Source organism: Diabrotica undecimpunctata, chromosome 1 (genome assembly GCF_040954645.1).
Source record: "Diabrotica undecimpunctata isolate CICGRU chromosome 1, icDiaUnde3, whole genome shotgun sequence".
NCBI lineage: Eukaryota > Metazoa > Arthropoda > Insecta > Coleoptera > Chrysomelidae > Diabrotica > Diabrotica undecimpunctata.
The window spans coordinates 24,050,821-24,073,370 of record NC_092803.1 but is presented as its reverse complement, the minus strand read 5'-3'; the positions used below and the strand labels follow the sequence as shown (position 1 = coordinate 24,073,370).

The 22,550-nt window shown below is 34.0% G+C and overlaps 1 protein-coding gene across 1 annotated transcript; it reads right to left on the bottom strand.

The window, feature by feature from the left end:
* Positions 1–3,282: 3,282 nt before the first annotated feature.
* On the bottom strand, positions 3,283–22,070 carry LOC140446515 (uncharacterized). Its single transcript, XM_072539074.1, has 7 exons — positions 21,823–22,070; positions 4,901–4,958; positions 4,565–4,667; positions 4,261–4,507; positions 4,027–4,206; positions 3,794–3,912; positions 3,283–3,613 (listed from the first exon to the last, which is right to left on the bottom strand). Exons 1-7 carry the CDS (start codon positions 21,948–21,950, stop codon positions 3,399–3,401), a joined length of 1,050 nt encoding a protein of 349 aa, XP_072395175.1. The 5' UTR covers positions 21,951–22,070; the 3' UTR covers positions 3,283–3,398.
* Positions 22,071–22,550: the final 480 nt, after the last annotated feature.

The following is a 22,550-nucleotide window of genomic DNA, read 5'->3' as shown; positions in this document are numbered from 1 at the left end:
AAAAGCTCGAAACTGAAGTGAAAGATCAAGTGAATAGAGCAACCAGAGCCACAGGTTACCTGAATAAAACAATATGGGGAAATAAAAATATCGCGAAAGAAATGAAAGGCACAATTTACAAAACAGTCCTCAGATAAATAATGACATACGCGGCAGAAATTCGACCTGCCAAAGACAGCACAAAAAGAATGTTAGAAACAGCAGATATGAAAACTCCTAGAAACATTAATGGTAAGACACTGTGGGACAGAGCTAGAAGTACAGATATACAACGTAGATGCAAGGTGGAGCGGCAACATCAATGACTACTGGGTAAGAAATAGAAGAGTAGAATGAAACGATTACATAAGCCGAATGACAACAAATAGAGTAGTAAAGATGACGATAGACGGTTCACCAATATGAAGTCGATCAGTAGGAAGACCACGAAAACGATGGAACGACAACTTACTGGAGGCACATTGAAAAACAGTCAGAGTCTACATAAAAAAAAAGAAAAAGAAGAAAAAATAGTAGTAAGAAAAGAAATTAAAGATACTAAAGTATAAGGGACAGTAAAATTGAGATGTGCAACCTGGACACTAACAAAACAAATAGTAAACAAATTAAAATTGCCCAAAGATAAAGATAAAAATGACCCTCTGTGTCATGTTATCAGTTGATCTGCAAGTGCTTATATTTCGTTATACCTTGTTCATACCGGTCCTAATATGTACTATACTCATAACACATTTCCTATTAGACATTGAGATGGACTGTGTCGGGGGAGAAATTCCTGTGAGGAGTCTCATAGTTGAGACGTGGGCAATAATGACTAGTGTTGTTCTTATAAACTTGTGATCGTGTAATCATAGTTTATTTTTACTTACTTAAGTAGGGCTGATCTTGTTAGTTTTTTGTTTACTTTTAATTCATACATTTTAATATATCATTTTCAATTCTCATATTCTAAAAGCAAATATTATTTCTTTTAAAAATTTCCTATTAAGGTTGACAAAAACAATTTTCCAGTCAGTGTTTCCATTAAATCATTAGCCCCATTAAGCAGCTACATTAAAAATATATGCATTTGTCCACTACAAACAAATCAGTCGCAATCAAAATGTCCTTAAACTCAATTCTATCTCTCTATAACGTTCTAGGGCTAGCTCCGCCCTCTATCAACACCCCCACGTACCGTATATATACGGTTTTGATAATGATATTATATCTAACAGCGGCTGTTCATTCGATTATGGGAAAAATGTCTCATCTGGGTAATCATCCTCATTGGTTACTGAAGATGCTAGATATATCAACCTCTTTGTTGCTGTATATTACTATCTTAACCACTTCTGCTCTGATTGTGATTAAAAGTCCTAGGAAGCTGCACAGTATCATCAAGAGTATACAATTTGTAGATGACAAGTTTAGACAATTTCACAGCTTGGAACAAAACAAGAAATGTTATATATACTTTACGACTACTAATACTGCGACTCTCGCACTTGTTTTGTACTGTGGTTGGATTTCGTATAATACAGAATTACTTCAGTATGAGTATATAAGATATTTAGCCTACTACGAGCTAACCTTAATTATTTTTTTATACTTCTGGATTAATATTATTATCTATGAGAGGTTTCAAATGCTGAACACCGTATTGGTAACAGCTGCTAAGAATGGAAGTGCAGATAACCTAGTAATGGTCTATAAAACTAACTCTTCCCCTACATACGACATCACTAAATTCCACAATTACCTTAATAATGTCGTCAGCGATGTAGCCGATTTATTTGGTACCATTATTTTGCTTCATACGATGTACGTTATAGGATCCATAGTATATAATACATCGATATTGATTTACTATGTAATCGTAGTCACTTTTTCTGGAGGCAACATTGTTTTTCATCTGACGGCGTCAGTGTTGAATATAACGCTAGATTTGGTAGGTAAGATACACAATAAAAAGTATTTTTGGACATAGCTTACCTATTACCTTCCTTAGATCTTTATTCGGTGCTGTTGTAATCAATATTGTTCCGGCATGTTTCTTGACATCGTCGCTTTATACCATCTGAAATTGTCCTTTTCCTCTTTTGTATCTCTGAGATTCATTGTTACATAATTATGATCCTCCTGGAGAATGATTATCAATTTATCAATTTTGTTAATCATTTGTTTAGAGTGTAACCATCGAACGATCCATCAGAAATTACCTCTGAAAATTGGGAGCCAATGTATAACAATAAAACTTACAACTTTCTTTGGGAGCCAACTGTTGGCTCTCATCTAGCTCAGTCTCTTAGGTATGAGAAAGTCTTATCTTTTTCTTTGCCTTCTTCTTCGTCTTTTGCCGTCTTTACTACTCTATTTGTTGTCATTCGGCTTACATATTAGTTCCATTCTACTCTTTTATTTCTTACCCAGTTCTTAATGTTCTTCGGCTTGCATCTACGTCGTATATCTGTACTTCTATCTCTGTCGCATAGTGTCTTACCAACAATTTTTCTAAATGTTTTCATCTCTACTGTTTCTAAACCTCCTTTTTGTCCTCTCTGTGTTAGATCGTATTTCTGCCGCGTATGTCATTATTGGTTTGATGACTCTTTTGTAAATTCTGCCTTTCATTCCTTCCCCGATATTTTTATTTCTCCATATTGTTTCATTCAGGCCGCCTTCGGCTCTGTTCGTCCTATTCACTTGATATTCCACTTTAGTTTGGAGTTTTCTCTCGATCTCTGATTAGTTTAGTACCTTCATTCTTTCATTCAATAAAATATGATGTGCGACCTGACAACGTTTTACTTTTGTTAAATTTTGTGGTGAGCTCATTACCTTTTGCTCTGTTTCAGGTAACCACATTCTCCATAGCTGCAGCAAGTCACTACTTATGTAAAGAAAGTAAGAATACAGTCCAGATCTGCTATGATATTATCAACAATTCAGACTTAAATAAGATTATCAACCATAATTTGCTGGACCAGCTGACTTTTTTGGTGCAACAGGTTGTGTACAGTTCTACCTCCTTGTCTGCCGCTGGTTTCTTTGATGTGAACTTCACTATGATGGGTTTTATAGTGTCTAGTATAACATCGTATATTATCGTAGCTTTGCAATTTTTAAACGATAATAGTACACCTTAAAGCTTTTTGCATATTATTTTTAGTTTTAGCAGCATTTGTAGCAAGTACTAATAAAATAATCACTTGTAGTTCTTTAACGGTGGTCACCCATAATTATCAGCATTTGTATGATACCAGTGCACAGTCTATGAACTCTACAGTAATAATGAAGATATTCAACTTCTTTATAACTTTATTAAAAGTCTCATATTTTAAAATACATCAAAATGTACAAAATCTCAAAATTTACAATAAAAAATATCGTCACAAACAAATATACAAACTAACAGTTTACAGTCCTTGTAAAATTGCTTCAGGAATCAACTCCATGTGCATCAATGATCTCTTGACTCTTCTAACACAGTTGTTGCTTCCTTTACGTTCCTTTACGAAGCCGGGGTTACAAATACAGAAATTTGGGGCTGTACAAGAGCCATTAGGACAACCTCCTGGACAGTGAGCTACGCAGGTCTGGCTTCTAACGGAGTGTGGAGCTTCAATGTATCCTATAGACAAAAAAAAAACAATTCACGTATCTCAATACACTAAAAAACTTATACACTTAAATAATTAATTGCTCCAATTTACTTTGTTTTTTATTTGAATACTTTACTTTAAATTTATTCTGTCAAACTACTTGTTGATAAAAAAGTAGATTATTTATTTTTAAGTACAAAAAATAGTACCTTCTTTACATTTGCATTGATTGGGAGCAATACAGTCACCATTGAGGCATGGTTGATTGCAGTGAGGGGTACAAACGGTTCCAGTGCCATCCAAAGCCCATCCAGCTTTACAAGAACACCTAAAAAAAAATTAAAAATAGTTTCCTGAAGATGTAAAACAAGTAGTAATTTTTCCTGATCCTAGTGAACACAACAGATTGTTTATTTTAGAAAGAAAAAAATATGATTCTTACCGGTTTGGTGCTACACAGTCTCCATTGTGGCATCCTCTTGGGCAATCTGGTACACAAGAGTGTCCAGCTTGTCTATATCCTGGTTTGCAGGAACATTGGTTCGGTCCAATGCAGCTTCCTTCTCCACACCCTCCTTCGCAATGATAGTTGCATTTGCGGGTTCTGGCATCTAAAGAGAAACTAAAAAAAAAACAGATTTATTTCTGATGACAGTGAATAAAATGATGCTCTTACCCTTTGTCACAAGCACAAGTTTCAGGACCTACACAGTTTCCTCCAACACCACAACCTCCGCTACAGTGAGGAAGGCAGTATTTTCCATTGGAGCTGAGTGTATTTCCGGCATTACAGGAACATTGGCCAGTAATGGTGCAGACACCATTTAGACACCTTTCTGGGCAAGTAGGGATGCAGTCTTTATGGTAGGGATCATGAATCCATCCTCGCTTGCATTCGCAATGACCAGGAGATGTGCAGTTACCTAAAAGGTGAATATTTTATACGATTTTGTTTATGATACAAATATTTTGATACCTACCATTCTCACAGTGGTCACAGACAGGCTCACAAAGAATGTGGGTTCTTGGAACTCTTTCATAACCAGTACAGCACACTTCTATTTTGCTGTATCCGTTCCGGGACTAAAAAGTTAACATATTAATACCAATTTGATTAAAAAAACTAGGAAGTATTGATTTTAATTCAATTGACCTTGATAACATTTTTAAATATGTTTAGTTCTAAAATATTTTTATATAATACATATTAATTAGACAAGATATAAATATTATAAAAAATCTCTAGAATTGTATTCCTAAACTTTTAAAATTATGATTGTATAGCTTAAATTCGTAAAAACAAAGGTATATCTTACTCCATTTCCTTTAGGAATAACACCATGTCTGTCTTCTACAGGAATGAGGTCAATAGTACTAAAAAAAAAATACAAATTTAGATAGGATCTATATAACGTTGTGCAAAAAGAATTAAATAGAAAAGAACCAAAGGTAAACCAAAGATAATACACCAAAATATATTAAAAGAGAAGATAAAAACGAAAGGAATAAGTGAGAGGGATAGAAGCTGAAAAAAAGGAAACAAATATAAGGTATTGACACAATTGAAGGAAATACGGTTATTATCAAATAAAATTAACACAATTTTTAACAAACAGATAAAGATGATGTTAAGGTAAATTCTTGGATCTTTGGCCGATCTAAGATTTTTTGTATCCACTTTGTTAGTCTGAAGATGGACTTGATGGCACTATCTTTCGCTAAGGCAATTTGATTCATCCCAATTTTAATATGGCTAAGAAAGTTTTGCCTTTTGATCCTCGTTCATGGTCGATTTATTAAAATAACAAATGGAAGATACAGGAAAAAATAACAGAAGCGCTAACAAAAGGATAAATACACATAAAATATATAAGTGATAATGAAGAAAGTGAAGAGAGAAAATATCTAAGTTAAGATTAAAAAAAAATCAGGAAATAATAAGGAAGAAAGAAAATATTTAGGATGTTAAAGAAATCAAAAATAAGAAATGCAAAAGTGGAGGTAGAAAATATACTACATAATATGTTAGAGGAGCTAGAAAAGAAAAAAATGGTAATTTACTTGTCATTGAAATGAAAATATACAAAATTTTGATCTGAAAAGTGTATTACAGAGTTTATTTTTTTTTAAATTAATGTCCAACACAGTATTTGGTTAAGTATATATAGAAAAATAAGCATTTTTTATGAAAGTTGATACAATATACAACCATATTGTGATTACACAACAATGTATCATCTTTAATTATAATGTCATAATCAAAACGACAAAGTCCAGATGTTACAAGAGAATAAGTAAGTTAAATATGCAACACACTGATATTATTATAAGTACTATTTTACAGGGTGAAAAATGAAAATCTCATTGCAAAAGTCTTGAAATATACCAGCTAAAATATTCTCACTTCTAAAACAAAAAAAGTCAGTGTTCAGTATTTCTCCCGTAAGCGGTAAAGCAATCACTTCATCCGATTGCTATTCCCTATTATAATAAGAAAATTACTAATTAAATTACCATCCTACAATTTGATTAGTGACAGCACACGACGCGCCGTCTAATGCCGCTCGCCGCGTATATTTATTGTTCTCCATAATATGAAGTCGAAATTAGAGAACACTTTCTGGGTTTTTTCAAAGTTTTAAATACTAAGGAGAAGGGCTCTTCAATTTTTTAAAAGAAGAAATATTATCAAAATTTAAAATAAACCTTGATGACATGAGAGGTCAGGATTACGACAATGGGGCAAATATGTCTGGCAAGCATGTGGGCCTTCAAGCTCAAATTTTAAAAATGAATCCCAGAGCAACGTTTTTACCTTGTTCAGCTCACACTTTTAATTTAAGTGTCAATAATGCAGTTAAAATTTTGTATGAGACTGTAGGTTTTTTTTTTCAATTATTCAGGAGTTGTTCAATTTTTTTTCTGCTTCACCCTATAGATGGGGCATTTTAAAAAGGAATGTACCAAACCTAACTTTAAAATCAGTAAGTGAAACACGATGGGAAAGCAGAGTCAAAGCCATTCGCCCTCTTGGGTGTCAATTCCTCTAAATTTGTAAAAGTTTACATGATTTGGTGGAAGATAATTCAAGAGATATGAATACGAAACATTCAGCAAGGTCAGTATTAGACAAAATTAAAACGTTCAAATTCATTTTTTCTATTATAATTTGGTATGATGTGTTAACAAAAGTTAATATAGTAAGTAAAATGGTCCAGAAACCAAATACAACTTTAAATGAATGCCATAAAGAAATAAAAACTCTTATTATTTATTTCACTGAAAAAAGATCAGACAAACATTTCGAGATTTTCATGAATGAGTCTTTCTGATAGCAGAAGCGGAAAAAGTGATGTAGAGCAAACATTTGCATTATTAAGACAAAGAAAGACGAAGCTTTAATTTTCGTATGAAGGTACAGATGAAACAGTATTCGATCCAAAACAAAAGTTTAAGATCAGTTTTTATTCAATCCCTACAAAGACAATTTGGGGGAATATAAGTGCCACGATTTATTTGGATTTTTGGGTAATTTTTAAAATCTAGATTCTGATCTAATTAAAAGATCATGTATGGATTTGGATTTAGCTTTACAAATTCAACATGAAGGAAACGTATGCAAAGATATTGATGGTCTTGATTTGCATAATGAAATTCTGTCATACAAAGCTCTTAACCCACTCACAGACTCTAGCAAAATTTCGGATTCGTCCATAGATATTTTAATTTATATAACAAAGAAAAATTTACAATCCTTGTTTCCAAATCTATTTATAGCCTTGAGAATATTCCTGAACCTTTCCAATTCGTTTGCATCTAGCGAAAGGATTTTTTCAAAGCTAAAGCTCATGAAAAATTATTTAAGAATGTCAATGTGCCAAGAAAGGCTATCAGATTTGGCAGTCGTTTCAATTGAAAATAAAATTTGTGAAGCCATTGATCACAATGAAATGATTAATGAGCTTGCATCTGTGAAAGCACGACGTGTCATGTTGTAATTCCAATATTTATTATTTAATTATTTTTCACTTGGTATTATGTATTATTTAATAAAGTTTTTTTGCATTGAGAGTATCTCCTTTCCGTTATTGTTTCATGTTATATTGCAGAATGCCTTATTAATTTGCTAATTGAGTGTTTTCTTTCTTACTGTTAACTTATATAATAATATTGTTTTAAAATGAACTTTTTTCTTCATTTAATTTTGAAAATAAAATCTTTTTTCAAATATGGTTCGTTTTATTTTTCTTTTTACATTTATATCGTATTTTTAATCATATCACAAGAACATGTTATAATATAGGTATCTTAAAAAAATAATATGGGGGCGCACAAAAAATCCTGCACTCAGGCGCTCACTACCCTAGGAACGGGCCTGTTAAGAACTGTAAGCTTTATCCTACCAATTCATAAGAAATATTTATTAGTACTAAGATATGGGAGCTATTATTTAAATAATTTAAAATAACCTGTTGATAAAATATTATCAACTGTTTGCGTAACCATTACCTAACAACAATTTCTACTTTTATGTCAGAATTGACCTGACGCCTCTTGGTCACTATTTTAAAGGATAAAACACACATTAATCACACGGAGATAAGTTAAGAGGGTAAGGTGGATGTTCTATGAGTAGTAACTTCATAATCGAACACAAATCTTCATCTTGGACAGAATGAGCCATATGGCATCTATAATTCTCATGCAAAACATTGACATTTCTTGTGAGCTTCCGGAATATGTATTTTTGATGTAATATAGTGTTTTAACAACTCATTAACAAAAAAAGAAAGCATATCTGAAATGGTTAGCAAACAGAGACTAAGATGATAAAATATAACAGTTGAAGATATTAAGTAAAGAAAGAAATCAAAATAATGGAAGCAAAAAGTATTATGACATAAACAGGTATTTTTAAAATTTTCGATATCCAGCAAAATCTGCAAGACTCATTGTTAAAACTAATGCACAGCAGACTTGACAGAAAATTGACAAGACTTTAATGAGTCGACAGTATATCGATAATGTATCTTAAGTGTATGAAAACGTAGTAAGAGAAAAAAAATAAAAACCCAGTGATGTTTCGATCATCTTTGTCAGACAAATTTATGGAAAATAAACTGGTGAGGTAGAGCTTTTGTATTTCTCCCACTCTATTTAATATTTGTATAGATACAGCCCTTAAAAACTGGACGAAGACATACCAGCCAATAGCTGTATACTTAAAAAAGAACAAATACTATATTACAAGTTCAGAAAATTAGTAGATGAATACGCAACATGGAGCATACATACAATTCTGAGTTCCAACATCGAAAAGATTATAATACCCATGTTCGTCCGTCTAAAGATCTGGTCTACAGGCAAGGATTGATCCCAGCGTAAACCGACAATCTCAACGTAAATAAGGACTCGTGTGACAATCGTTGCGAACTATGATTGCCTAGTAAAGTCACATTGTTGTGAGCCTTTCGACTCTCGTAACTCCAAGAGATATCGTTGCCACCTTTGACCCTTGCACTTAGAAAGGATACGGTATTAGAGGTCTTAAAAGTGCGTCAAATAAATGTCCGAATATGCGGCTTCTCTCCTACTCAGTAGGATTACTATCGCAACAACGAGTCATCAGTAGGGTAAAACTAACCTGTCTCACGACGGTCTAAACCCAGCTCACGTTCCCTGTCTATGGGTGAAAAATCCAACGCTTGGTGAATTCTGCTTCGCAATGATAGGATGAGCCGACATCGAAGGATCAAAAAGCGACGTCGCTATGAACGTTTGCCGCCACAAGCTAGTTATCCCTGTAATAACTTTTCTGACACCTCTTGCTGGAAACTATTCAAGCCAAAAGGATCGATAGGCCGTGCTTTCGCTGTCCCTATGCATACTGAACATTAGGATCAAGCCAGCTTTTGAGCTTTTGCTCTACGCAAGGTTTCTGTCCTCACTGAGCTGGCCTTTGGACACCTGCGTTATTTTTTTTACAGATGTACCTCCCAGTCAAACTCTCCGCCTGGCAGTGTCCTCGAATCGAATCAGGCTGGAGGTAAGTTGACGCTCGAAACGAAGAACACGAACGCTCGCCGGGTATCCGAAAGGCAAGCTTTAACGGAACCACGAAACCGACGAACGGCACAAAGCAACGGAACAAAACTCCATGGCCTGGGCTCAAGAATACCGTGACAGTTGCCGCCTCGTGAGCGAACGACGAACGCGTTCGCCTTTCCGAGTAAGTAAAGAAACGATGAAAGCATTGAAATCAAGATGGGGAAAACCCGCTACATGGTGATGGAAGGACAACGAATGTCTTACAAATGAAGAATAAACATATGTCTATAAGTATTTAGGGGTTACATTAACGAAAGGCACAAAACTAACATTCAAAATAAAGTATCAAGGGAAGTGCAATGGTCTGACAGCTACATCCAATTTTGTGGAATAAATTCTAGTTTGAACGTTTGAAAAACATAATAAACTTTGAATAAAGTTTGAAGATGGAAATCACCTGAAGATAGAGTGAGAGAACGACCTAGATGCGCGTGGAATTCCAAAATATCTGAGGCTATACAAAAGCAGCAAATAACAAATACAGACTAATATAGAGATACAGTTGATGAAGAAATATAGGAATAAAAAAATAAACGCTAATATACTGTTCTGGTATAAAGATTCTGCTATAAAGTATAGTATGTGTATAAGAGAATGATACAATTTAAGGGTATGAACGCATTTAATAACTAAGATTAGAAATTATGGAATAGACAATTGCCACGCTAATGCTTAACGTCGGAGAAAGTTTTTTCCAAAAATAAAGGATCAAATAAGAATCTGTCTCTAATGTTCATCTGATGCAGAGACGAAACGGACCAAATCATTGGTGGACTCTCTTATGTGTCGAAATTTTTGAGATCATTTAACCACTAACTACCGTTTAAATTTCTGTGTAACCATGTACAGCGTTCATTCTCACGCAACTATTTAATGTGCACTGGTTGACAATCTTCAAATAGGGTGATGGGCTGGCACCAACATTTAGCACTGGAATACATAGTTAGAAAAACGTCAGAAGGTAGAAACAACACAGAAGCAGAACCAAAGCAACAGGCGAAAATACGTATACGGAACTTAGACACATGCAAAACAAATAAGTTTGCCAATAAACACAATAAAGACTAAAATCCTAGTACCAAACCAATTGAAGAGAGCAAGACGACCCTATCTGACAGTTGACAATTTAGAAAAAGTATTTACTTTACTTATCTCTTTAGGAGTCAATAACACAAAGGACAATATTGACCATGCAGAGCTTAGACCGATAGTGAGCCATGGATGTGAAACTTGAATATTGACTCAAACATCTGTAACCCGCATGTCATCTTTGAAAGAAAGGTACTGCGATGAATAATAGGCCCTACAAATGAGAACACGGACCACCTTTATCTCAGTGTGTCCGCTTACAGCGTCTTCAATGGACAGGTCGTGTATTCAGAATGAAAGAAAATAGGCTTCTAAAAAAACTGTTAAAGAACAGGATGTAGCGGAAGAGACCTATTGGAAGACCGAGAAACCGATGTGAGGATGATGTGGATGAAAACGCAAGAAATCTTTTTGGCAGTCGATCGTGAAGAAGAATGGTTACAGATACAGACCGTAACGAATGGAGAGGTATAAGTTTCGTACGCGGTACGAATCCTAGACGCGTTCAGGATTACTTCGCATGCGCAGTGTAAAAATAAGCGTTCGAGGTGATCAAGCTTTGTACTGGGAGGGACTGCTAGTCCGGAATCGTGTCTTTGCGGTAACCGATCCTTGGGATTTGAAGAGAACTCTGAGTTCGTACATGCACAATAGGAATTTGAAAATACTTACCAACATTTTTATATATTGTGTGCTCTAAGGTTTAAACAGATAAACCGCTAATTCGTTAGCGTTACTTGGCGCCTATATTTGTTTACTTTTCGTTCTTTGTGATATTGTTTACGTGTGTATTATTGTTTAATCTCTTTTACATCATTTGATTTTGTCAGTAAGTTGTGAATTATCTGTTGGTTGGTTATCTTTTTAAGAGAATAAAGTTTGTTAAAAGATACAAGATGTCTTAATGGATACAAGATGGCAACATTGTGAATGTATGCCAAATTCCAATTATTACACAGATACGCGAGAGTTCTTTTTTCAATTTGAATAAAGTATGACTTATTGTAAAATTTTTTGCGCTTTCATGGTTTACAGCCTAAATATTTGTATTTATATTAATTTATATATATATATATATATATATATATATATATATATATATATATATATATATATATATCTCATATGATTTTTTAAGCAGTTTTATATTTTCTAACACTTTTTGTAGTAATTTCCTACTTTTTTACGAATTTTTCTCCATTTTTAAAGGTTTTTTTTGGAATTTTTTTAGTTTCCAAAACATCAATTCCAAAAAGCCTTTTTTTTATTGTTTTGACAAGTCCAAGTAAATTGCAAAAATAGTGTTTTCCGTTTTTTTTTTCAATTTTACCGGTTGTTTTTGTTATTCCTCCTAAATATGGCATCTTCGCCATTACCCACGAAGAAAGTGGTAAATGGTCTTGGTAGGAAATGTAAAAACTCTTTCAAATCTATAAAACAAACATAACAATAAGATAGAGAACAACATTTACGTACCAAGATGGAACTTACCCATTTTATAGGACATAAATCTATCCAAAAATTAAAATATTATCTACAAAAAAGCTCTTCGACAGAGCAAAGCCTTCGACAGAGTCTGGCATGAAGGACTGACTTACAACATGAGAAGCTATGGATACAGCGGAGCCATGACAGGACTAATCTCATCGTACTTGGGCGGCCGGAGGTTTTGTCACCTCTACTGTATACAATATACACCGCCAATGTTCCAAGAACCCAAGGGATACTTCTTAGTCTTTATGAAGATGACACAGCAATTACAGCTAAACACAGAAACATTAATGAAGCTGTAAACAACTTGCATTGGATAACATAGAAGAATAGAGTATCCAGTGGAAAATAGCCATCAACTCAAAAAAAACTCAAGCGGTCATGTTTAAAAAGACTCATAGTTCAAAAAAGAAAATTAAGACTAAAAACGACTGGTTAACAGCATTATCCTTCCAATAATAACATGCATCTCTCGCATGGGGACACATAAGGAAATTAAACAAAAAGAGGATACAAGCAGCACATAATAACAGCCTCAGAGAAGCAGTAAATATACCCCGATACGTTTCTGAACGTTTCCTTTTCAGAGAACTGAAACAAGTAAGGGTGACACACACGATGGAAGGAAAAGCGAGAACAAAGTTTGCTAAGCTAGAGAACCCCCAAGCCCGATACTGCGAGAGATAATAAGATAAGATGCGTTCCATCGATGGAAGCAGAAAAGACCAAAACCTGGCCAACATATAAAGTCTAGAAAATCGTAGCTCTATCAACAGAGGACAACCCAGTACATAGCACTGGCAATTTTTTTAATGACTTTTAATGACTAATGATATTACTTTTCGGACATCTCTAAAAAAAAATTACAAAAAACTGAAAAAACGGCTTCGGCCACCAAAAAAATTACAAAACTACTAATAAAAAGGCGAAAGCCACCAAAAAATTAACAAAATACCCTAAACCAGGGCACGAGAGACCCACATTCTCGAACGCCAAGTCGCCGAACTGGGCATACCCCGGAGCGGAGACTTGGGGCCACCAGCAGATAAGTCACCAGAGATAGCAGGAAAAGAGCTAACCTGCTTTGATCGGGATAGGATATCGTGTTGGAGTTCTTGTATCCAGGATTCCACACGACAAGCACTTTGCTGATAGTTGTGATCCTATCGTGCATCATAGTACTATAGGGGCGAAAGGGATGGTCTGGAGCACTGAGGTGCGGTGGAGTGACTCCTGAGTACAAGAGATAATCCTCCTCGCCCCAATGAATTGTAACACCTGAGTGTCATTCTTAAGGAGTGTACAAGTCCAAAAGGCTGGGTTAAATTAAATTGCTTGCTCGCTCTTCGACAAATCCAGCTAGGTTGTTAAATAAAACAAACCAGGCACTAAAGACTGAGTTGGAGGTTGTTCGAAATTGTCCTATCTACAAGTCACCTATCTACAAGTGAAGAAGACACAGAAGATCTATAGATTAATGACAACGTAACAATCAAAGGAAATGATAAATTCAAATACTTGGGGTTTACAATCACGAAAAAGACAACAACAGCAGAAGAAATTAGGCAAAGATTAGGACAAACAAGAACAGCAATCTGACAACTTAACTCAATATGGTGGGAAAGCAACCTAAATATGAGGACAAAAACACAGGTATTTGTGTGTAGCGAAGTATTATGACATATGGGGTTGAAAATTGGATTATAAACAAGAAAAACAGCAGTAAGATAGTAGCAACAGAGATGGAAGGACGAAGCAGACGACGCCATGAGTAAGAGAGGCCTAAACGATGGAGAATGGGACAACAGAGAGAGATGGAAACGGTTGATCAAAATTCGTTCGCGGTGTAAATCAATCCTGAACTGATTATGAACCGCGCTTACGTACAACCCGATTACTAATAATATAATATATATATATATATATATATATATATATATATATATATATATATATATATATATATATATATATATATATATAAAGAGGAATCTGAACTGATCCTGAACGCGTCCATTACTCGTACCGCGAACGAAACTATAATAATGAGGGAGGCCAGGGCTATAATTGGGCTATAGATCCATATAATGAATGGTTGACAGTTTTCAGATGTGAAAAAGAAGTCATGTATAGAAGGAAAATATATTTTGTAATAAATATTTTTGCATGTTTTTATTGTTTACGCATGTTTTTATTGTTTTCACCTGGTTTTGTAAAATTTCCAAATACGAATGGATTTGCAATACATAATTTTAATGTTTAATCGAGTCAAATTATTAATTTTTATGGAAAATCCGTTTTATTTAATATAGTGTATTATTTATCCAGCTAAAATTGATATTCAAGAACATTCAATAAATAACAACTTTCAAGAATTATTGCTTAAATGAACATTAACATGATAGGTCAGCAGCTGGATCATTTGAAGTGCCTTTTTATTTTCTTGCTTTCTTTTTACTCTTATGGCTTCTTTGGACATGAACATTATCGATTTGGATTAAATAATAGCTCCACCTGATGTTTTATAATAATTTACGATTATCAATTACCGTTTAAGACATCTTATTTTGTATTATATCTTAAGACCGCGTATAAAAGAAATGTTTTTTTTGTATACACATGGATATTTTAACATGTCATATTTTTTTACCTCTCGACTAAACAATAGTTTCGCTTTTGTTAAGAGTGAAGTCATCGACGAAATTATTATGTGTGGTCTGTTACTAATTAACATAAAGTGATTGAGAATTACCAGTATCCTTCAACGTTTAAGGTGTTTACTTATAAAAACGGGCGATATAAATAATATAAACAACTCTATAAATATCAATTGAACAATGGGTCAATACCCATAATTGTAATGACACTCATAAAGCACAACAATACAATAAGGGAAAATAAAATACAAGAATAAATCTACATATAGAAAATAAAATCATTTGATAGAAAACTCTAGACTTAAAATATACATTTATACATTATTATATAGAATAGAATACCTTAAATAAAAGAAATGTTTTAAGGAACAATTGTTTAAAAATTAAAAGAAAATTGAAACATTATTTTTAATTAACAAAAAATAAAACAAAATATGTGTTCAAAAAACTGTGTTATTTTTTGGGTCTATCAAGTTTTAGGGGCCTCTGAAGGATTCTAGGGGTTAAAGAGTTTTGGAGATGTAGTACCTTTACACTAGGTTGACTGAACACAGGACACAAACTTTCAGAGCTACCTGATGTGAATATAGCTCTTTTAAATGGAGCCTGAAGCTCGCATTAGCCATGACAGTAAGGTTACACATCGTCCTTCATGAGATGTAACCCTGTTATCACAAAACATTGCAGACTTAGATCGAAAAGTTGATAAGTATTCCTGGAACTAGTAAGCAGCAGTTTCAGTACCAGGTTGGGGCGTATGAAAAATGATCTTGCACCGGCTTAGCAATAGATAATAGGAGGCAGCACTGAAGCAGTTTTACTGGCTCCTATACTGCGGTGTAGAAGGCAAATAGAAAACCACTACACTAAAAACTTCCCAGCAAATCACTATGGCTGATCAAGAGCAAGATATCCCTCAGTTCGTGGTACCTCTTAAGTAGGGAGAGGGTACCAAGAATCCCTCGTCAGCAACAGCAGTCAATACTGTTTTGAAAGTCGGTATATGGAATGTTCAAAGTATGTACCAAGCGAAAAAGAAGGCAAACATTATTAAAGAAATGCAATGAAGCAGCAGTGAAAATCTAGCAATATTCGAACACCAAATGTATTATATATATATATATATATATATATATATATATATATATATATATATATATATATATATAAGCGGGGATCCTACAGCTTCTTCCGCTTCCCGCATTTCGATCGCCATCTTTTTCTATCTCTCCAGGTGTCTTCATAATGGCTCTGTCTTTCATGGTTTCCATAACACCTTGTATCCAAGATTGGCTGGTCTTCCTCGTTTCCTTCTATTACTTTTATTGTATTCCATAGCTCTTTTTGGCCATCTGTTGTCGTCCATCCTCTGTACGTGTCCATACCATATTAACTGTCTAGTTTCTATTCTTTCAGAAGTTGTATGTACTCTATCTGTTCTTCTTCTAATTTCAGAATTAGGTATACGTTCTACTCTTGATATACGGCAAGCTCTTCTCAGGTAGTCCATTTCAACCGTGTCAACTTTTTTCTTTCCTTTTACTGAACATTCTGCTCCATATGTAAGAATGGGCTCTGCAATTACTTTGTAGATAGTCATTTTTGTTCTCATAGTAGCTTTGTTGGACCAAAGTATCGAATTCAGAATTTGAACACTCTTCCTGCCTTGTTGCACTCCATAGTCTATATCTCGTTCCGTTGTTCCTTTACTGCAGATAATACTTCCCAAATATTTGTATTCGTAGCACCTTTTCATTTGTCTAATTTCCAAATCCGGGTCTTCGTCTTCACTGCCTATTCGCATATATTCTGTTTTAGACATATTCATACTCATCCCCCATTTTTCGTATTCATCTTTGAGCTTTCTAAGCATATAATCTGCATCTTCTTCACAGCTTGCAATTAGTACTTGATCATCTGCAAAGAACAGCGTTGTCAGATAATGGTTGTTAAGCTTCAACCCCATTCCCGCACATTTTTGTCTCCACTGGTGCAGTGCTTCTTGGATATATATTTTGAATAGGGTTGGGGAAAGACAACATCCTTGTCTCAAGCCTTTCGTTACTGTAAATACCCTTGAGAAAGTATTTTCTGTTTTTACAGTGCTTTGAAGACATTTATAGATGTTCAGTATTGCTTTTAGATATGTTTTACTAACTACCAAATGTATTATACTGGAAGGAATAATGAGCAGTCCACTATAGGAAGGCACATACCACAAAACATCAGATAGAATGTAAACCATTATCACCAACAGGCTAAAGAATCAAAATACAAATGAAGAAGGCCAGAAAGATATATACTTCTACTGGACGAGAATAAAGAAAGATATTGAAATAGCAGCAAAAGATAGGAACGGAAAATTGTGCGCATAAAAATCATTGGCATGACGAAGAATGAAAGATAAATGTAAAAGAAAAAAAATAAAGCCAACAGAAAGATGCTTACCGACGAAATAGAAGAAATTTAGAGAATTACCAGACAAAGAGAAGAGAATAAAAAAGGATACATAAAAGAAAATAATGAAACCACTTAAAGAAGGAACTTAACCATATAGGAAACCTTAACAGTGAGAAATAATTCGGAGCATTCTGTAAGAAAGTTAACATCAACAGAAAAGAATTCAAGGTAACCACAAGTCAGAATGGTGACCTATTAACAACAAGGAAAGATGTATTGAATATATGGGTGGAATACAAGGTGATTGATATAGAGGAAGAAGAAGAAAACCTGAAAGAAGAAAGATATGAGGTAAGAGGAATGGACGAGGGGGAAGAGGAACCACCAATGATCCTTAAAATTAAAGACGCAGTAAAAAGATAGCGAAAAGCTACAGCAGCTCAAAAAAGAAGTATATACATACACAAAAAAACCTCCCCAGTGATTGGAATATTGGAATACTTTGCACCATACACAAAAACGGAGATATCTTTGAATGCTCTAACCACAGAGGAATTACGCTTCTAAATGCAGCGTATAAAATATTTTCCACAGTACTACGTCATCGTATGGCACCATATGCAGAACTGATAGTAGGAATACCAGGCTGGTTTCAGAGGTGGTAAATCGACAATTCATCAGATTGCAACCCTGAAACAAATTTTGGAGAAAACACTGGAATATGGCATTGATACTCATCACATATTTATAGACTACAAAGCAGCCTACGACTTTGTAAATAGAAGAGAAATGTTTAAAGATATATATCAGATATTTATATCAGATAGAGTGGCTATACTAAAGATGAATGCTAACGTAAACTTTCAAATTAAACATTGTACAAGAATAAGCTCCCACATCAAGTAGCGAACAGAACGACAAAAAAAATTTACACAGACGTGAAACTAGCCCTTGAAAATACAAAAAAAAAAACGAAATGACCTTTGATATAGGATTTTATTGCGAAGGTCGGAAATCAAAAAGAACAATTTGGAGGCTTTGTCCATGGGCCTCGAAACAAGAGGGGTGATACGTTGGTACAATTCTGCAAGGAAATACTATTTATGCAATTGCCAATCTTTAAACTTCCTCCTATGAGGTTGTATACGTGGAGGTCACCGACTACCAATAAGGATATTCTTCTTCTTCTTCTTCCTCTTTATAAGCAATTCTGCTTGTTAATTGGCGGATTTATACACTCCATTTTTTGCGCGATCATCCGATACTTCTTTTTCCGATTGGTGACTTATCTCTTGCTATTTTAACTACACGGGTCTTTTCCATTCTGCTTATGTGGTTATTCTTTTTTTTTTTATTTTGTGTCGATTCATTTATACAATGTACGTTACATTTTCTTCTAATGTCTTCACTTCTCTTTCGATCTCTTGGATCTCGTTGGATCTTGTTTTTGAGGCATATGTCATTATTGATCTTTCACTGGTTTTATAAATTCTTGACTTCATCTCAATGTGAATGTGTTTGTTTTCCCATATTGTGTTATTTAGGCATCCTGCCAGTCTATTTGTTCTTTGCACTTGATCTCTCACTTCTTCGTCCAGGTCTCCATAGCTGAACGGTATAATTCCCAGGTATTTTATTTCAATAATGCTTCTGTCGTATTAAAATAAATCTAAAAATTACAAGGAACAAGACCAATCCGCAAACAATTAAACTCAGAAACTTCTCGACGAACAAAATCGAAAAAAAGTAAAATCTGACTTAATAATGCTTTCGTTGATACTTCAGAAAAAACAACGTTTGTAATTGAGGAAATATGCTTAAAAATACAAAATAAATCACCATAATAATGACAATTCATTTGTAAGCGAGACCAGTAGTTAATAAAAACAACCCATGGATGAATGAGGAAATTCTACAACTAATGAATCAGCAAATACAACATAAGAATAGATGTGGGAGACAATATAGAAAAGTACATAAAATAATAACGCAGAAGATTAATAAAGTCAAAGAAGTATGGCTGACGGAAAGATTTGCAGAGATAGATAAACTTTATAAGAAGGTTAAAGAAGCCGCCTGCTTTTCAAGGAAAAGTCGAAGCCGATTATAACTGATAGTAAGGCAACGCAATATGAGAAACAGACGTGAAAATTGAAAGCTGCTAGTAAATCGAGAAAGAATAATGGTAAGAGGCAGGGGTCTACATATCACAAAAAGTGAAATAAAGTATGCTATTCAAAGAACCAACGAAAAAAAATCCCTTGGTCTAGATAAAATACGTGGTTATATTCTAAGACTTCTGGATGAGCACTATACAGATCCTTTGCAACGACTTTTTGACGATATATACTAGAATAGACAACTATCTGATGACTGGTTTGTTTCCATATTTATATTTTTATCTATGCAAAAAAATATGAGGACTACATCTAGCATGAGACTATATCAGAAAACAACAGCAAAGAGATGTTTATTGAGTAACGTGTTAAAGATATTTCTGCATATTATCCATGAAATAATTTACCCTATTTTAGAACGGCATCTTAACGAATTTCTATTTGGCCTTAGAAAGGACCTTGTCAAGGGAGACGAGAGAGGCACTATTTACCACACGGGTACTGATTTAAGGAGATAGAGATATAAACAGTAACGTTTTCGCTTGTTTCTTGGACTTTAGACATTTGTTAGACTACAGAATAAACAACGTAAAACTCATAGATATCTTAAAAAGAACTGGCATGTAGAAGCATAATCTTAGAATTATAGTCAACTTTTAAAGTCAAAAAGTGGAAATCAAGTACTTTGAGCAATTTAGCATACAACAACAAGGAGCTGGTCAGGGATCTGTTTTGCCGCCGACGTTAACATTTAGTATACGTATCTCCTTAGAAAAGCTTAGGAGGATATAATAGATGCAATATCATTTAATGGAAACTCCATAAAATAATCAGGTATGCTGATGACACCGTTTTTAGTCCAGAGGGATTTCAATAGTTAATTGATAAAGTAGACAGCGAACAGCCGCTGTCTTGCAAAGGATAGGTCAACAACATCTACTTTTAAAAGTAAGACCAAGGAAGTTATTACATTTCGGTCACATAATAATACACGAAAAATATCATATCGTTCAACTTATTATTCAGGGAAAGTGAAAGCAAAGAAGGGACCAGGAAGACGACGTATTTCGTGGATTAAGAACTTGAGACAGTAGATCGGAAAAACTTCGTGGAATTATTTAGTGGATAAAGTTTTGTGAATTACAGTGATTGTCAACGTCCAATGAGGATACGGCACTACAAGAAGAATTATGATTCTAGGAATGTTTTTAGAATTAATGTTTCAGGACATTTTAAAAAAATGTGATGCACTTGAACTGTTATAAGGAGCTCTGGAGAGTTTTATTGGTAGTCTGGAATAATTCAGGTGCCTCTAGGGGTCTTCAGAAAAAATTGAACAGGTTCAGGAGTATCGTGGAATATTTCAGTCCCTTTTATAGGGCTTATAACATTTCAGAATATTTCAAAGCAATCTTTAATGTTTTAGAGTCTTTGGAAGAGGTCAAATTAAAGTAGGTATAACAAAGAGTATGGCTCTGATAAAAAATAATAAAGAAGTGGAGAGAAAGAAGCATAAGAAAAATGAGTAAAAGTAATATACATTAAATCAAGTAACGAGCAACAAAAAAAGACGAGTTTGACGATGATCTCTTTTACAGATGGCGGAATATTTCATTTCATTAGATAAGTATCTTTCTCAATAGGAGTTTAGGGTACAACTAGGGATCCGGAAGACACTAAAATAGAGAAACAAAAAATAGGGTAAAAAAAGATGTAAAAACAGAAAACAGAGAGAGAAAATATATTTCATTAAAATAATTAAAATACCTTTGCGATCAACTTTGTTATAGAACTACTGTTTTTTTTTTTTGTCCAGAGGCATCTTTATAACGCCTTGTTAAACTAAATGGCAGGATCAAGTAGACTGCAGAAAACTCGAAAACACCAACGAACAAAATATGATCTCGGTTAAAAAATGAAGAACTGCAGGGAAATTTCAAATAAATACGAAACAATTAAAATATTAATAGTTTCAATTAAATAAAAAACTGCACAAATACGTTATGAAATTAACATAAACAACAATATTCTAAGACACTATCACAGTAATAATTTCTGATAACCTTGCGACATTTTTTATATAAAACATGTTTACCAAAAAAAAACTATTATCAAGAAAACACTATCTTAAAATAAGTGGTAACCAAATACCTCTACCATCTAACCTTAACATCACCTTGACCCTCAAAACGATGTAGTGAAACCGATATAAGATTATAAACTTTGTAGTGAAAACAATATAAAAAGTAATTGTTTCTATAGTTATATAGCATTAAATATAAAAACTGAACGATTTAGTTTGCTGTATTCAAGAACTACTTAACAGAAACTGTTTCCATATACATACTATAGAAAATTAGAAAATGTTATACTTACGGAACTTCCAAGGTACAGATACCTCTTCTGGAGTTATTTCTCGCAGCTCCTTGCAGCTGGGCGGCTTCTATGCTTAGAAAAGAAAGGGCCATCAAGGCCGCTGCGCCCACCACCAGCTTGTACAACATATTTATCTAAATTTTGTTAAAACACTTCTAATATCACCGGATGCCGGTATCTTCTGCGTCCGTAGCTTCTGTAATTGTGTATCTGGTGCTGGTTTAAAATAAACACGAAATATTTTCTTGTGCTTGGTGTTTAAGTGGGAGTTAAATAGGCGCTTGATTAGTTGGGGAGCTGATAAGATTCGAGTTTGACGAATTGGATGTTGTTGGAGAGATAAGGGTTTTGGGTATTTTTTGATAGTTGATATTCAAACATACTAAATATTATGTAATAATTGCAATAATAAATTATTTCAGAGTTAGTACCATTCTTCAACTGTCTTATTTTTTTTATTATCGTTAATATCCATATATTATTGTCATCTACTTTTATAGTTTCTTCAATACAATTTAAGATTTTCTGCTGTTTCCTATTTACAAAAAACTTCCGTTTCCTTATTTAAATATAGCTTCCATTTGTTGCATTCTGGAAAAAACCTTTTGTCAAACTTTTTACCCATTTTGTTATAGTGAATGCCTGTTTTTGTAATTCGTCTATAATACACCGGTTATTCTGTTATTCTTCTATATGTAGCCTTTAACTCTTTCATTACTGATTTTATT